The 18,530-nt window shown below is 37.0% G+C and overlaps 2 protein-coding genes across 16 annotated transcripts in view; one reads left to right on the top strand and one right to left on the bottom strand.

Moving 5' to 3' along the window:
* The window catches only part of ARSG (arylsulfatase G), a 215,623-nt gene extending 214,260 nt beyond the window's left edge, over nt 1-1,363 (top strand). For all 13 annotated transcript variants that reach the window (XM_007482748.3, XM_007482752.3, XM_056817253.1 and 10 more), the window contains one exon: nt 692-1,363. In XM_007482748.3, the coding sequence (XP_007482810.2) occupies nt 692-966 (275 nt within the window). In that variant the 3' untranslated portion in view covers nt 967-1,363. The remainder of the gene's footprint in view (nt 1-691) is intronic.
* A 678-nt stretch (nt 1,364-2,041) lies between these two features.
* Nucleotides 2,042-18,530, bottom strand: part of WIPI1 (WD repeat domain, phosphoinositide interacting 1) — a 48,631-nt gene continuing 32,142 nt past the window's right edge. For 2 of the 3 annotated variants that reach the window (XM_007482754.3, XM_056817263.1), the window contains 9 exons: nt 10,827-10,924; nt 10,039-10,131; nt 9,215-9,285; nt 8,458-8,589; nt 5,592-5,756; nt 5,116-5,223; nt 4,196-4,317; nt 3,536-3,636; nt 2,042-2,619 (listed from right to left, as the gene is read on the bottom strand). In XM_007482754.3, coding sequence (XP_007482816.1) covers nt 2,572-2,619; nt 3,536-3,636; nt 4,196-4,317; nt 5,116-5,223; nt 5,592-5,756; nt 8,458-8,589; nt 9,215-9,285; nt 10,039-10,131; nt 10,827-10,924 — 938 coding nt within the window. In that variant the 3' untranslated portion in view covers nt 2,042-2,571. The remainder of the gene's footprint in view (nt 2,620-3,535; nt 3,637-4,195; nt 4,318-5,115; nt 5,224-5,591; nt 5,757-8,457; nt 8,590-9,214; nt 9,286-10,038; nt 10,132-10,826; nt 10,925-18,530) is intronic. The other variant, XM_001370108.3, reaches the window with a different exon arrangement.

Genomic DNA, 18,530 nt, shown 5'->3' with positions numbered 1-18,530 from the left:
AAGATATATGCAGCCTCTGGCTTAATATCAAAGCTAACCACTTTGCCATTGAGTCCTTAGCATCATAAAAGCCGATGCTTAGATGTGACTATCAAGAGGTAGCAAAACATGTGGTCTACAATATTACCATATATGCTTGAACCAGATTAAATGTAATTCCTATCTGATTTAACTGTGCTGTCATATCAATAAAAATACATAAAAAATAAATACATAAAAAATACATGTGTGTTTTCTAAGTCAATATGCAGCCCTCAGGGATCTTTATATGCCTGTTTTATGAACCCATTTCTATTTGAGTTTGATACCACTACCAAAACATATACATAAAATGAGCTTTAAACTTTTTAAAGATATTACAACTGAAATCTGTACACTCATTCTCATGTTTCCTGCACTCAAAACTTTGTATCTGGAACCACACCCTCAACAAATGAGGATATTCCCAAGAAGGGGCTTCAGATTAAGGTGACTCCAAAAGGCATCCTAAACAATGGTATTAATTAATAGCCTTCCACTAGTATCCTTGGAGGGGATGGTACTCCTTTGGACCTGTGAGTTCTGACATACTTATTAGAGAATTTGAGGCATACTCACTCACCACCACTCTAGCCTCTATAGTTTTGGTGCTTGCAACACTAGGCCACAAAAGAAGGATTTAATGGATTATTTTTCTTCCTCTCCTTTCTAGGTGGTGCAGAAGCCTGTGATGGGAGCCTTGGACCTGAACAGCATCATGAGCTTCCTCTTATTTTCAATCTACAAGAGGACCCTGCAGAATGTGCACCTTTAGATAGCAGCAGTACTGTCTACCAGAACATATTGAATGAAGTCATGGGGGCTCTTGTGGATGTTCTTGAGGATATCACAAGTGACAACATTTCAGTAGCAGATTATTCTCATGATTCTTCAGTGATCCCCTGTTGCAATGCACTCAAGATGGCTTGCCGATGCCAACTCTTATAGTTAACTTTAGTGTTTCAGTTCTGTGTGAAATAAATATCTGGGGGATTTCCAACTCAGTCCAATCTCAGAAGGACTCACCATGACAGTCAGTCATATTGTCTGCCAGCCTGATAGCTACGGAGGCCAGGAGGCATGACATGACATATGAAGGCTATTGACCAATTGAAGAGGGAGGAGTTTTAAGTTTGAAAAGCCAGTGCTGAAAGCTGGGTAGGCCTGTTTTTGCTCTGGTTCCTGTCCCTGGTCTGACTCTCTGAGCTGTCCTGGTAGCTTTTATCATTTGCATCTGGCAAGCATTGGCATGTTCCCCCTGGGATGGATCTTACTTTAAGTTAGAAATGCTGGAAACCTTATTTCTATCTTTCTTTCTCTTTACTAATAAATACTTATAAATTTAGTACCAAGCCTCCAAGATTCATTTTTATTTATAACAACTGGAGGCAGCCAGACGAAAAAAAGTCAGGTGGACCTCCAGATTTTCAGTTTTTAGGGCCTTTCAATTTTCTATCATAGTTTTCAAAACAAAACCTGAGATCTTGCTTCAAAAACACCATTTAGCATATTACAGGTACTGTTCTTTTTTTTATTAATAGATTTAAAATAAATTAATTCAAGAAAATAGCTGTTCTGGGCAGGCAGTTTGCCTTTGTAGAGACTAGAGACCAGAATGGTGCTCTACAATTCTAATGGCTCATTCATACTAGATTCATCCCAACTGGTATGTAGTCAGGATGAAAAAAAAAAAAGAAAAAACTAATTGTTGGAGTATTAGGCCAGAAGTATTCATTCAGATCCTTCAATAGTCAAGATTCTCTGTGGTTTTTATTTTTTAAAGTACATTTTTTATTTAAATATTTCTCAATTATGTTAAAATTTTTTTTAATGTTCATTTAAAAAAATTGAGTTTCAAATTTTCTTCCTTCCTATCCCCCATCTCTTGAGAAGAGAGATAGGTTATATGATACTGATTATATGAAATATTTCCCCATTCTCTGTGGTTTTTAGAAGACAGAACTGTAGTTCCAAGGTTTCTATAGTTCTTCCTGCTCCCAAACCCATAAAGAAAAATGAACAATTTGTATTCATTGTCATGATTTTATTACTGATCTCTTCAAAAGGTAATAAATGATTTTTTCCAGTAGTTATTGCAAAAATACTTGTCTAGGTAAAATAATCTGTGTGTGTGTGTGTGTGTGTAATATACGGTACAAAGAAATACAATTCAACAGGATTTTCCTCTATAAATACATTTGCACACAGCACAAATTTTAAAAGGATTCCCGTTTTATACAAAATTTTGATTACATACCAATATGGTTAAGTTAGCATTTACACTGGTTTTAAGATATTTTTAAAGTAATGTGCATATAATGTATACCACACCCAGTGAAAAACCAGGGCTGTGAAAGAAAACATGGTAAAAGTTTAAGAATATACTGTAGTTTAAAAAAAGTGGAGCACCTGGGGTTATTTCTTGCACCCACACCACACCCTGTGTCTGTCTCATACAAATCCAAATCCATTCTTCCACCTTGGGTTTTGTTTTGTTTTTTTCCAAAACCACCTGATACAAGGGATGTGCTGAATTCTGAGGTGTGCTTCTCATCATGACTGCTTCGCTTTGCCCTTCTGACTTCCACGGCACAAGATTATCTACCAAAATCAAAACAAAATGTCCTTACTCTTTCTAGGAAGAGGCTGTTAAGCAGGGTGTGTTATACAGACATCTGAGTCCATGCAGAGTCAATAGGGTCACGCTATGCTTGACTTGTTAGTCTATCCGTACATTAATCCCATACTTGAGACTATAGAAACACTACCCACCTTATTGCAGAAGTGGACTTTTAATAACTCTGGCATGATTCCAAGAAATTGTGATTCTAAATGTACACATACATTGATTCCATTTAAAAAGGCTCATCTTGGTTGTAAACACTGAATACACATTACTATTGAAATAACCAATAAATAAAATTAGTTCCAACTCTCTCATTTTTAGCTAGCTGTGTGGACAATATTCCACTCAACAGATACTCAGACTTATGTGCGATTGGCATGACAATGAAACAACTGTTGACCCTCTTGGACATAACAATGCCTTTCAAGGTTACAGCAGTTACCAATTCTGTATTGTGGGCCTCCATCCTGAAAAAGTAGCCTATCACTAGAAAAATATCTCCACAAGGCTAAAAACAGCCTTCCAACCCCCCACCCCCAAAGCATCCTCAGAAATCTAAGGAAAATCCAATTTTGTTCTAGTAAATTGTTAATTATGATCAACGCCAGAGAAAGGTTTTTCAGGCCCCTGATCTTATTAGGGCCAGTCAGTCCAAAAGCTTCCTGGATTAGTATCCTGCAGTTCTAAGTTCTGTCAATAATAAGCATATAGCTAATTACTATTCTTTAAGATCTTAAGTTTAGGATACAAAAATCATTTTAGCTTTCTGAATATTAGTGGAGAGAATAGTTATAGGCTAGATTAACAGAATGGGAAAGTGACTTCGCCTCTTGGAGGAGGTCTTCTTATTATGCAGTCTGAAGCACTCATTTAGGGGCTCCTAATGCTCACAGGAGGAAACTCATTCTCATCATCAAGACACACTGGTCCCGTTGCAAACTCATGTTCAGGGATAACCTCTCCTCGAAGCGCCCCACCATCCTCGGAATAACCTGGAAGGCCAGGAGAAACATGAGAAATGAAAAGTACCAAATTGTCACCATTTAACTCTCAGGAAGGTATTACAGAAAAGTGTCAAAAAGTCTGATGCAACTTCTTGCACTTTGGCTTGCTGGTATAAATGTATGAAAGAAGCTGCAGTGTATCAGTCAAATCTAGCTAACTTGCTATCAAAGGAGTAAAGCTGATCATCAGGAAAACAAATGTTATGTTTGTCAAACATAAAGGGCATCAGTTGTATGGCAATAAATAAGGGAAAGAGGATTTTTAAAAAAAATCCTTATCTTCCAACTTAGAATCAATGCTATATGTGCGTTCCAAGACAGAAGACTAGTAAGGACTAGGCAACTGATGTTAAGTGACTTGTCCAGGCTCATACAGCTAAAAAAATGTCTTGATGCCATTTTGAACCCGGGATCCTCCATCTCCAGGTCTGGATCTCTATCCACTGAGCCATCTTACTGCCTCAGAAAGAGTATTTTTTGGTAAACATCACCTTGGGAGGAATAAGTAAACATTAGAAATATCATACCACATCAGGCTGTTGCTCACCTGGCACTGTTGAGGACAAAGATGTTGTGCCTGGTCTGGCTACGGTTGCTGCGTAAGACTGAGGTAATGAAGGTCTGAGGTCATTTTCTTTATTCTCTTCTGTCTTTCCTGAGCCAAGCAAGCTAAATTTCATCAATTTGGGGAAAAAGAAAAAGGATATATTGTACTCAAAATGTTTTCAGAGGCAGAACCAGTTTGAACTGAGGCTATATTAACTTCTCAGAGGAGCGACATACATTTCAAAATAGCTAAGGAAAGCCTTAACAAAAATTAGCACCCAAGGAAGCAGCATTGTCATTTAAAATGTAAACACCCAGAGAAAGACATTATCATCATTCCTATCCACACTGTGGATTAGAAGAGATTATAGTTGGCAATAGAAGGTATTTAAGCACTACAAAAAGGTTTAAGCAGGAAAAGACATTGTGAATGACTGTTATACTTCAACCTCTGATTTCACTGGTCTGAATACTTTGTCTAAAGATACAGCTTACATCTCTGACTTGGTGAAAGTCCTTTGATAGTCTCTGTGTCCAAGGTTGTAGACATGCTGAATGGCTGACACATAAGTCTATCACTAGACCTTTACTGGAGCCTCTCCAGCTCAGGAAGACTTGCCAATGCTTAAGCTCCACAGGCACAGTCTCATGAGTCCAGTTACCAACAAGGTTGTCACTGGGGCAAGGTTGAAACATTTGTGAAGTTGCTAAAATGTTAAAAGAAAACTAAAGCATATGTAGACTCAGACCCACCCAACTCTGCACAATAAAGAGTTAGGTAATTCAATAAACACCTCTAATTGTGGATGACAATAAAGCAAGAACTCTGAAGTACCCTTAGTAGTTTCCAAACCTACTTTAAAGAGGCAGCTCTTCTAACACTTTTTGAAAGTTTGTCATTTTGAAACCAACCATTTTTACCTGTGGGTCTTGATTAAGATACACTCGCCTCCATCTTGAGGGTCCAAATTATAGATGTAAAGTCGTCCATCAGATGATATGACTAACAGCCGTGGCAATTTCTGAATACTAAGAGCAAATGAAAATGTGGAATTTGGTTGTTAACAAAGTTGTGCAAACAGGTCACCTTTTGGTGAAAAATCTCCTGGGTTCATGGCTAACATCTCCTTTCCTTACATAAAGAAGCCCCTCTGACACAAATGCTTCCTCAAAAAAGCTACTGTAATAATTAAAGAGTAACATTAACTCACAAATAGGGGCTATTATTCTTTTCACATGAGTGGGTGTCTCTTGGATGCTTAAAGAGGCAGCAGGCAGAGTTAGATCATCATCTTACTAGGATGGGTTATTTTAGTTCAGTGAACAAGGTCCTAAACTGTAAGATCTATTCTTAATCTCTATAATTTAGAGAACAAAGAGGGCAATGCCATACATACGTAGAAAGGGTACAGATGTTCTTCTGACCAGAGAAATTCAAACGCACAGTGGCAAAAGCTCTGTCCTGGTTCATCATATCTGATACTTGAGAAGGGAGGTAGTTGGTAGCAGCCATGAACATCTTCCCCATATAGCTACTCCAAGTTGAGGGCTCTTCTGACCCACTAGTGGGAACAATACAGATGCAATGATGTGTCTAAAATGCAGACAGAAGCACCTAACAAAGCACTAAGTCCATTAGTAGAGACAACATTCTACCTCAATAGTGAAAAGGAAAAAAAAACACAAAAAACCTACAAGGTCAAAATATAATTTGTAGTATTCATTGGGATGAGGTAAAAATTCTTATTCTGATGCGGTTTTATGATAGAATATCCTACATCTAACTGATCTTATAGGAATAAGACAGGAATAAGGGCTATTTGTCATTTAGACATTCCATGTGGATTCTTGGTTTAAATTGTTCAAAGATGTGTATACTCCAAAGAATTAATATTGAAAAACTTGTATCACAAAGCAGAGTAGGTTCTTAAGAGTGGGGGCAGAGCCAAGATGGCAGCTTGGTAGTAGCGAAAGCTGAAATCACTCTGACAATCCTTCCAAATTGATCTTTAAAAAACACTTCAAAATAACAGGAATTAGAAACCAACAGCAAGATGGAATGAGGAGGTCTTTCCTGCTGGACACAACTTGAAAGGTAGCAAAGGAACTTGATTTTCATGGGATAAGGGGAAACCAGAAGCAAATCTGTACACAAGAGTCCTGGCCAACCATCCCCCCCCACCTACTGTGCCAGGTTCCGCAACTGGACCTGGGCTAATTTTGGGATCCTGGGAGGTGGACTACACCAACAAAAGAGCATCTCAGAGCCACTGCTGGAAGTCCCACGTCCTGGCACCCGGCCAGCAGTGAAACATGGGAAGTCCATAGTGCTGGGCTGTTTCAAGCCTGCTCTGCTGTGGTGAAGACCTAGCCCCAGTACAAAATAGCTCACACTGCTAAGTCCTATAAGCCAGCAGCAGAGGAGACAGAAACAGCAAGGGGCTTTCAGAATTAACAATCCACAGGCAAAAAAGGCTGGGAAAATGAGCAACCACAAAAGAAACACTTAACCCTTGAAAACTTCTATGGAGACAAAGAGCAAACACAGAACCAATAAGGGATGGTGATATCCAAGAAACCACATGCAAAACTTACAAACAAAAACAAACAACAAAAAAAATGGGAATTGATCTCAAGCTCTGAAGAACTCAAAAAGGAATTAAAAAATCAAATAAGACAGGGTTGAAGAAAAATGGTCAGAAAAATGGGAAGAAGAAATTAAATTAATGCACAATAACAGCTTAAAAAAGCAAAATTGGTCAAATTTTGGAAAAAGAGGCAGAAAAATCCAATGAAGAAAAGAGTTCCAAGAAATGTAAAATGGACCAAATGGGAAAGAAGGATCAAAAGGTCATGAAAGAAATTCAGTCTTTAAAAATTAGAACTGGGCAAATAGAAGCTAATGACTTCATGAGACATCAAGAAACAATAAAAGAGTGAATGATAAAAGTGAGAATAAGAAAGTACTTTAAAAATGGGCTAAGCCTTTCAGTACACCCAAATTCATGGCAAAGGAAGAATATGTAGACCCTATGAAGAAGGTAGGAAAGGAATTACCTGAAGAACTAGAGGAAAGCTAGGACATTCATGTCACAGAAAAGAAGGGAGTGGACTTTCAAGAAGAAAGAAATGGTCACTAGTATTTATTGCTTCAAAGGAATCAAGAAGACTGAGAACTAAGAAAAAGCCATTCAATGTGATAATTCAGAGAATGTGAACAGAGGAGTTTTAGCAGAATGTTAGAGGCAAAAGCAGACTGTTAAGTCATATTGTCTCCAAGATGTCCAGACACATTCCTTCATATAAGGCTGTACAGTCTAAGAATATGAAACATCTTTTGACTAAGGAAGAGATGCACTGAAAAAGAGGTCAGCATTGTGGCTTCTGGGAAGTTTTCCAAATTTCTTGTGAAAAATATATATGGAGCTTTTCTAGAAAAGACTGGTTTTGGCAAGCCCTATCAAAATCAACCAGGTTGGTCAAGATATTAAACATTTATGTGCTTTAATTTTCTTATTTACTGAAGAAATGCTATGAGTATTAATTCAACACAGATCCTGGAGTTTCTCCTTGAGAAAAGGAATCAGTCATTTAAGACTATTATTTTTTGCTTCCTAATGCAGAGTCTTTGGAACAGAAGAGAAGGCAGAGGAAGGAAAAGAGGGGAGAGATACGGAGGGAATCAGGGAGAGGAGGAGAGGGGGGAGGGAGCCAATTTTGTTAAGGCTTTCAACAATTCCTTGAGAATTATGTTCTTGGTATTTATTACTAGACTGTTTAAATGCTTTCTGTTGTATTACATTCACCAGAAACAGTAGGCTTAAAAGGGAAAAAACAAGAGAAAGCCTTTAGCACAAGTCTGCGCACTCAAGAGATGCTTAACAAATGTAAGTTGATACTTACATTCTACTTGCTAAGAAATGAAGTTATAAAAAGTTCTAAGATGCTTTCAGCATTAACAACACTCTGCTCCTTCTGGCCCTGTCACATTCATGGGTTTTTCCTAAGTCTAGAAAGACAGATCTTTATGATCTTCACATGTTTCCATAGGCTAATTTTATCAAGAATAAGAGATATATCATATTTCTAACTTAAGGAAATAAAAAGTGGCTTTTATGCTAATCAAAGGCACTAACAGTCACTAGTTAGGAACCAAAATCTTCAGACTAAACCATGGCTTTTAAAAGTCTTAGTTTGAAAAACAAGAACTTGACAATGAGGACCATTTATTTGTAGAGGAATGTAAAGAGGATGTGGCTTTACCTAGCTGCCAGTGTTGATACCTGCCTGGAGGTAAGGTTGTCCAGTTTGAAGATGTGCACGGTTTCTGTGTTGCTGGATGCACAGAGGAACTGTGAGTCCATGCTGAAAACTAGAGAGTTGATAGTCACATACCTAGGAAGAAGGGAATATATTCATTGGTAAGGAAAAAGCTAGGGTAGCTATATAACCACATCTTGATGAAGGCAAAGGTATTAATATCATCTGAAATCATCTTATCCATAAGTCCTGAAATTCCAAGGTCAAATAATTCAATAAAGATGTTATAATCATGTCCAAAAGAACAGGAAAAATCATTCCTCTTCTTACTATTAGAGGCACCTTGCCTGTCTGCCAGATGTTCTGATGTCTTTAAATCTGACAGAATTCCAAATAAATGTGCTTCTTACGAGATAAACAGCAATCTGCATGGAACCAACACAACACTTTACTGTCTTCAGTGAATGTCATTAAGAATTTCCTTGGATCCTTTCTTGCCAATCCCTCATATGTACATATCAGAAAAGACTTCAATAGTCAGATTTTGATCAGTCTAAATAGCTTCTTTATTTTTGGTTCTACTATGAACTCATTGAGTAGAGCTTCTAGGTATACTGCTTGGTTATATTTGCCCATTTCTTGCATTCTCTAATGAAGGAGACATATATCCACACCTCCCACAACTCCTCCTTGGCTTCCAATTATTCGAGTGCATGATCCCCAGATATACTTTAAAATGGATTTTAAACTTAACACAGACCTCTTCATTCCTCTCCTAAACTCATAGAGTTTTTGTCCTTCAGGGACAGAGAACACCCGGATGACTGTGCCCTGGGGGAAAAAGACAACAAAGTTATCATTTCATTGCCATTAAAGGTTTCATGTAGATAATGCTCATTTTTTGGTTGCTTATTGACATCGCTTTTTGAGGCAAAAGCACAAAAAGTAAAAGCCTTTTTATCCCTGGGGCTGTCCACTTCTATTCCCAAGAGCCTTTCCCCAAACATACCTTGCTTCTTTCACAAAGCATGCCTTTTCTCATGCAACTGTTTTCTATATCTAGAATGTTCTTTATCTCTACCTTTGGAAATCTGAACTATCTTTTAAGGGCCCCAAATGCCCCCTCTTCCATGAAGCCTTCTCTCATTCCCCTTGCCAAAAAAGGGCTTCCTCTCCTCTGAAATACTAATATTGCACTTCACTTCCACTTTTATGGCATTCATTACATACTGCCTTATAGTATTGCTTTTTGCATAAATGGCAAAGCTCTTCTACTAGACTTGAGTTTCATATAGCAGGGACTGTATCATATTCATTTTATGCCCCTCAACTCCAAGCACAATACCTTTCCTACACTAGGCACTTATATATTTGCAGGTTGAATGAATTTGCTTGCTGAATGTGATATAGATATGCTAATATGTACAAGCTTCATTCTGAAGATTATCCTTGGCAGGGACAGATGCCAATCACCATGTAGCAATAGAAAGACTAGACAGTGCCACAAACTTCCCTCCCCACATCAGCCCATTCACCCTTTGGAAGAGGAAGAAGTAAGAAACAGCTAGTCTCATACCCACTCACTTTCTCAGAAGCACTGGCTAGTTTGGATCCCACAGAGTTGAAGGTGATGGCAGCAAGTGGACCATCATGGGCAGGAATTGTGCAAACTGTTTTCTGTTAAGGTCAAGGAATAAAAGGAATTTAACTTGGGAAGAAACAGAGCCTCTTTTTCCTTTATCTTCATCTTGGATTCTCCACCTATCTTACTGTACTGCCTCTACCATTCTCCCCTTTCACCCAGGCCATAAGGACATAAAATGACTTAAAACATTGGTTTTCACAAATGGAATTGGCAGCAAAAGGAAACAGCATATACCAACTCCAATTATAATCCTGTCTCCTCTCCTCTCTGTCAGACAGATGGACATCTAGCCAAGTCAAAAGATATTATTGAATACAAGTGTATATCTTTTTACGATATGCCACTGTCTCTGATCTCAGGTTCTTCCCAAAGAATCACTATGCTCCTAAAAGAAGGAAATATGGAACAGGTATGAATTGGTCAGAGTTATGGCACCACATAAAGCAATATGTCTAAGTGGTAATCAGCCCACCCATGGGCAGATGTCACAGTTAGCTTCTCACTCTGTGTCACAGTCAGGTTTGAATAATAGCTTGCTGGTTGGCCTGAAGGAGAACATCTTTTATCCCTGGCTACACACCTCACTAGAGTGGCTAGGGAAGCATAAAGATAAATATTATGTATCTTCTTTGTGAAGCTCTGCCCTTTCTCCATCAGTTTGCCTCATTTATTAAGCAGACAGATGGTTATACACACATCTAGAAAATTCAAATTATAGTCAACTTACCAGAGTATTTCCATCATAAAGTACAATCTCCCCAGTAGTCAAGCTTCCAGGGTAGGCAAGGTAAGAATTGGAATGGTTAATAGATAGGGCACATAAACCTGGTAAAGAAGATAGATTGAGAATGGAATTAAGTTAATTTTTAAGCAGCAATTTAAATGACCAACTACAGCATCACCTACTGGTGAGGAAAAGTGCTATGGGGACAGACATTTTCCAACCAAAATTCACTTTAAAGAGTAAATGCCCAGGAAAGAACTCATTGTTTGCTGAACTTTGGCCACTGGAAACAAAACTGACCTTTAAAAAAAAAAACCAACAAAACCCTTTCCTTCTGCCTTAGAATCAATATGGTTCCAAGGCAGAAGAGTGGTAAGGGCTAGGCCATTGGGGTCAAGTGATTTGCCTAGGGTCACACAGCTGGGGAAAAAACTAATCTTTTTTGAAGATAAGCAATTAGTTTCTGGAATTTTTAAAAAAGACTTTTATTCAGATTCCATCCCCAGGGGCTCTGAAACAACACCTGTTTTTCTCTTTCTTATTCTCCTTCATATACATTTACTGATAATAAACAAACCTCTTCTAACTAGCCACTGTGTTACACTGGTTACAGATGATTACACATAATTGGCTGTTAGCTCCAACTGGAGTCTGATGTAGTAGAGGGGAGAGACTAATGATAGAGAGATTGCCGATTTCTAAGACTAAATATTGTCCATAAGAAATGGGTGATTTCATAGGAGTAAAAAGTTTCTTTTAAGTCTACAATTAAAGAGGTCATGGAGATAACCAAATGCTATGTAGCCAACTCAGTGGATCAAAATAATTTATTTTTATTTAAATTTAGTATTTTAAAAAATATTGAATAGATGTGTGAAGTAGTGATTGGAGAGCTGGCTCAGAGTCAGGAAGGTATCATCTGACACATACTAGCTATGCAATATGACAAAGTGGATGATCATTGACTTGGAGCTAGAAAGACCTGGGTTCAAATTCTGCCTCAAGCACACTAGCTGAGTGACCCTAGGCAAGTCATTTAGTCTTTCTGTGCCTCAAGTTCCTCATCTGCAAAATGAAGGGGTGGTAGGCAGCATTAAACTTGCTGGTCTTTAAAGTTTCTCCCTGCTTTTGGCAAGTCACAACTACTCAGCACCCCACTGAAACTACATATGTTACAAAACAGATCTTAATCTGTTTTGTAAAAAGACTTACCTTATCTAGAATTCTCTATACCAATAAAGACCCAAGTCTAGTTAAAAACAAAAAACAACAAACCAAAACATAGAAGCACTTTGTTTCCAAGTAGGAGTATTCTTACAAGTGTTTATAATAGAAGTATATATATATCACATTATTTAATTCAATTAGTTAGTAAGGCCAAATTCCCTTTCCCCTCAACTACCAGAATTTGAATTTTTAAATATCTGGAAAAACCTAAATAGGCAGGTAGGTGGCACAGTGGATAGAGTATCAGACCTGGAGTCATGAAGACCTGGGTTCAAATGTGGCCTCGAACACTACCTGTGTGACCCTGGGCTAGTCACTTAACCCTATTTGCCTCAGTCCCCTCATCTGCAAAATGAACTGGAGAAGGAAATGGCAAAGCACTCTAGTGTTTGTTAAGAAAACCCTAAATGGAGTCATGAAGAGTTAGACATGACTGAAACAACTGAACAACAACAAATAGGCAGGTGAGAATGAACTGATCTAGTTGTCTAAAAGCCATAGCTAGCTGGTTAGTTATAAGTATTAATGTAAAGTTGATTTCCTAGAAAAGTTTACAGGGTAAAATATACCCTAATCTACTAATGAAAATACAAATACAAGAATAATTAAGTCACACATGGATTTGAACATAGCTTCCCTTCCTCCTGCATCTGGCGATAATCAATACCACAACTGTTCTTATTATCTATCAAAGATCAGTGGTAGGAAAATAACTAAGTTGGCCCTGGGATCTAAGTTATATGCAATGGAGGCTCTGCAGCAGTGCTACTGCCACTCCTATTAAGGGAGATTTCTTAATGAAGAAAACACCCATTTTTGCTCTTGCATCCCAATCATTCTTCTGATCCGTTACTGGCAATCCAAAGGCAACTGAAAGGAAAAGCAAAAAGGAGAGGAATGGCATTTGAGAATGGGAAAGGATGAAGAGGATTTCAGGAATAAAGCGAGATGAGTTTGGCTTAAAGAGGTGGGTTTATATAAGTGTGGGATAAATTTAGAAACCCTGTGGGGGCTGAGGTCAGATTTTGGAAGGCATTAAACATTAAGTTAAGTTCAGGTTTTGTCCAAATGGGCCAGTAAGCCTATTTTGTCAGTGTGCCAACTGAAGTTACTGAAGGTTTTGAATGGGGGAGTCACCCATTAAAGAACGTGTGTTTCAGAAAAAATAATTTGGTCCCTGGGATGAAAAATAATTTTGTCCCTAGGATGAATTAGAAATGGGAGGGACTAGAAGTAGGTTGCTATACATGTTGTAAAATGATTTTGGGAAGTAGTATTTCAAACCAAAATCTATATACATCATTTCCAAATTCAACAGATAAAGTAACAAGCAACATTTCCAAGGAAATGCAAGAAAACTGTAAGCCTTTCAACTAGGACCAAATTAAAGACTGGTACATTAGGGCCTGCTGAATAAAATCCTTGGTCTGTCAAACTATAGCAGGTAATAGTGGTCCCCAGGTAGAGGTTCTAAAATGAAGTCCCATCACTCTATTAAACCTTAATACTGCACTAAGACTTTGAGGACAACCTGCATCATTTTAAGTTGTTAATGTTTTACCTGTCCTAGAATATGTTGTCTGGAGTGTATTTTGTGTACAAGCTTTATAGGATTGTGAAGAGTTCCATTTTAAGTGTTCACATGTGTATTACATTTTTCAGTGACTTTTGGAAGAGGGCTTATAGCTAAAGGAGGAGTAGAAGACATTTAAGACAACAAAGAAATGCTATAAAGTAAGAGAAGCCCAAGAAGTAAATTCAGAAAAAGAGAATATCCTTAAAACAATTATAAGAAGAGCTTCGGAGGCCCAAAGACTAAAAAAGTAGCTAGAGGATAATAATCTTAATAAAAAAAAAGAAATGAGAATTTGGGAGGAAAAAAATTGAAAGCAGACTAAAGAGATTAGAACAGAAGGTGGAAAACCTCCCACAAATACTGAAAAATGAAATGGAACAAATAGTACTAAATGATTTCATATGACAATATGAAATATTGGAATAAAGTCAAAAGGTTGAAAAAATGAAATAAAATATCTATTATTAAGAACAACTTACTTGGAAAACAGGTCAAAGAGAGACAATATAAGAATTAGACTCCTTTAAAACCATGACCCCAAATCCCTCTTGATACTGTATTTCAAGAAATCATTAAAAAAACAAAACATCTTAAATGTATTAGAATTAGAAGCTAAAGCTACCTTCTGGAAGTTTGAAAAAACTTCAAACCCCAAACAGTCAGGAATGTCATGGATAAAATCCAAAGTTTTCAGGTCAAAGAAAAAAATACTGCAAGTGGCCAGAATGAAAGAGTTCAAGTACCAAAGAACTACAGTTAGGATAATATAAAATCATCTAAAAACTAGCAACAACTATAATGAAATAGAACATTTTGGAATACAATATTCTAAAGGGCAGCCAGTTGGATAAAGCACTGGACCTGGTATCAGGAAGATTCATTTCTGGTTCAAATCTGGCCTCATACACTTCTTGCCTGCATGACCTTGGGCAAATCACTTAACCCTGTTTGCCTCAGTTTCCTCATCTGTAAAATATGTTCAAAAAGAAAATTGGCAAACTATTTCAGTATCTTTGCCAAGAAAACTTCTAACTGGGTCATGAAGAATTAGAAATGACTGAAACCCAACAACAAAAGGTAAAGACCTACAACCCAGGAAAATTTGCCTTGCAAAACAGGTCATTTTATTGAGGAAAAAATGAACTTTCAGCCTTTCTGATCAAAATATCAGCATTGAATAGAATCTCTGAAATGAAAACAAAGGAAGCAAGAGAAACCTGGAAATATAAATATTTTTGAGCAAGGAGCAGGGGCTAAACAATGATAAAATACTTGGGTTTTAATAAAAGAGAAGAGACAAGCAACCTGGTTATATAGACTTTGTTTTGTTCTTTCAGGTGCTGTTTTTGACTATCTGGACTTAAAACACCACCCTCTCTACTGGTAGTTCATCCTGTAACTTCCCTCAGTATCTAGGCCTTCTAGGCTGGAAAAGCTACCATGCCTGCAAACTGCTCACTGGAAAAATCCTCTGCAAAGCCTTCTCCCATTAGCTCTTCCTGGAGCCTACCTACATTTTCTGCAAAGACCCAGGCCAGGATGCCTTTATTCTCCTCCTTACCCTGTGCTTTACTTTCTTGATTCCCACACCATACCTCTATGCTGGGTTTCTTTCCCATCTAGGCTTGGAGGAAACCCATAATTAGCTGCCGTGACATAGCTGAGGATCCAGCTAAGGAGACTAAGAGGAAGAAGTCAGATAGGTAGGAGGAGAATAAGAAGAGAACAGTATCATAAAACTCCAGAGAGAAATGAGTGAATGATAGTGTCAAAAGCTACACTGAGGTAAAGAAATATGAGCTCTGAGAAAAGGTTAGAGATCATATAGTAATTAAGATCACATATTGTGATATGTGTCTTGTTACAACATAGGTAATATGGAAATATACATTGCAGCCCCAGGTTCAAAGATGGCCTCAGACACTTCATTGTGTGGCCCTGGGCAAGTCACTTGATTCCAACTGCCTAGCCCTTACCTTTCTTCTGCCTTGGAACTGATACTTAGTATTGATTCTAAGACAGAAAGTAAGGGTTTTAAAGAAAAAAATTTAAAAATGGAGGAAGACTGACTTTCTCTGGTCTATTTAGCTCATCAGTTTCATTGACAAGAATGAAATTGAGGAGTTAGTGATGTTCAGACATGCATTATCATCATTTATTTATGGGTTAAAATAATAAAAATTATATGGGGGAACAGCTAGGTGGCTCAGTGGATTAAGTGTTAAACCTAGAGACAGGAGGTCCTGGGTTCAAATATGATCTCAGACATTTCCTAGCTATATGACCATGGGCAAGTCACTTAACTATTCTGCCTTGAAGCCAATACACAGTATTGATTTTGAGACAGAAGGTAAGGGTTTAAAAAGAGAGATTCCCCAATGACTTTGGAGAAAAATGTTTCAGTTGAATGATGAAGTCAGAAGCCAAACCATAGAGAGTCAAGATGAGAGTGAGAGGAAAGGCAGTAGAAGCACTTATTAGATACACTTAATCAAAAACTACTGACCTGGAAGACAGGTCAATGAGAGACAATTTAATAATTATATTCTCTGAAAACAATGACCACAAAAAATTCTGGAAACCTTATTCCAATAAATCATAAAAGAAAACATCTCAGATATATGAGAACTTTCTCAAAGTTGGGGAAGAAATGAGGAAGAGGAAGAACTTGTTATTTTGCATAAATGGAATGTTTAAGAAGACTACAAAGATGGAAGAAGAGATGGGGTGACAGCCATCTTATGACCGCATTCTTATCTGCCCAGATAAAGAATACACAGAGGCAGTTTCTTGTAGAAATACATTCAATTCAGAGAAAGGCAAGGAAAGAGAAGGGGAGAGGGAGGTATAAGAGGGAGAGAAGAGCCAAGGGGGGAAGAATTACAAGGAGAACAAACCTCACCTTTGGAGGATGAATCATTAAGTGGAAATTAAAAAGCCAGAAAAAATTTAAGAAACAGAAATCAGGAATCTTGGGTTTGGTGAATAAAGGGTACATAAAGGAATAAAAGAGACCACTTCAATAATAAATTTTTAGTGTTGGGATTCCTTCTCTTTCTCCAACTCCTTCTTTGTTTTTTAAAAAGTCCAGGAGGAAAAGAGGAAGAACTGTAAAAGGATATGACATGGGAAAATGAGCAATTGACACCATTACAGTGAATGTTAATGGAATGAATTCACTCATAAGCCAAATGAGAATGGTATGATAGATTAGAAAGCAAATTACCACTATATTATATATAACACCTTTGAAGCATAAAGATTCATATACAATTAAAATGAGGAGCCAAAGCACGATTCTTTACATGCTAAATAAGTCCAACAGAGCTGAGGGTGACAACCATCATTTCACATTAGCCAAGAGAAAAAACAACCATGGTTAAAGAAAACAAAGTAGGGAAACTACAGTATAATTAAAAGCACCATGAAATAATATTTACACAATATAGGCATAGAATGACAAAGCATTTCAGTTCTCAAAGGAAAATTTAATTTAATTATAAGGAGAAATAGAAGGAGCAAAACTGTAATAGTTGGACACCTCAATGTGCCCCTTTTAGATCAAGACATACTTTTAATAAAAAGGCAATGTAATGAACAGAACTTTAGAAAATTTAGATATGAGAGATCTCTCATCACCACTAAATGAGAAACAAAAGGGATATATCTTGCATGGTAAAGACAAAAACTACACATGTATTCATAAAGAAATGCAGAAAAGCAGAAACATTAGATACAGCCATTAGTGATGACATAAAATTACAATTAAAAAATAGGGGTAATGATGAAAGGATAAAAAATGTCAAAGAAACTAAATAATCCTAAAGAACTGGTAGGCCAAAGAACAAATGATAGGAATAGATAATTTTATCGAAGAAAATACAACAATGAGAAAACATACTAAAACTTTAAGGATGCAGCCAAAGCAGTACTTAAAGGAAAAGTAATATCTTTAAACGTGTCAGGAAAAGAGAAGGAACTGATTAATGAATTGGGCATACCACAAAAATAAAATTAGGAAAATGAAAATAAAAATTTTTAAAGAGATAAACAACATTGAAACAAAACACCTACTGATTTGATAAATAAAAGTTTCAAAAAATGAAAAATGAAAATGAAAGAATTGGGGAAAACTCAAATTTCCAATATAAAAAGGAAAATAATGAATAAAGAAGTTAGAAATTATTTCATCCAACTATATTTCAACAGAACTGATAACTTAAATGAAACATGAATATTCACAAGGAAATATAAAGTGCCCCAAACACCAGAATTAGAAATGAAAAATTTAAATGCCCCAATTTCATTAGAGGAAATTGAACAATTCATAAAGGAACTGCCTAAGAAAAATCCTTAGGCCCAGATGAATAGTCTGAAAAGTTAATTCTATAAAACACTTAAAGAACAATTTTCACTACACTACAATTTTGTTGTTTTTGAAAACAGGGAAAGATGGTATATGACCAAATTAATTCTATGAATCAAATATGATCCTGATATCTAAACTAATAAAAATTAAAGAAAAATTAAACCAAATTCTCTAATGAATAAATAAATGGGAAGGCATATGTTAAGCATTTTCTATGTGAAAGTGTGATAAACTCTTGGGATACAAATACAAGTAAAACTATATTCCTTCAAGGAACTTACATTTAAATAGGGGGGGAAATATAAAAAGAGGGGTGGGGTAAGGGAGGTAATTCAGAGAGAGTGAATAGTATGATTTGGCAGTAACTAAGAAGTGATGTGGCAGTCCGGTTCTCACCTTACAGAGCCCAGAGTTCCAGAGTCTAAATTACAGTGGGAAGAGGAAGAACGGGGACAGAGTAGTGGTATGGCTTAAAAATTATATCAGAATACAATTTCACTCTTTGAGCCACAGAATATCATGAGTTTCAGTCATT

The sequence above is a fragment of the Monodelphis domestica genome, chromosome 2 (assembly GCF_027887165.1).
Source record: "Monodelphis domestica isolate mMonDom1 chromosome 2, mMonDom1.pri, whole genome shotgun sequence".
Lineage (NCBI taxonomy): Eukaryota > Metazoa > Chordata > Mammalia > Didelphimorphia > Didelphidae > Monodelphis > Monodelphis domestica.
This window is presented reverse-complemented; position numbering and strand designations above follow the sequence as displayed.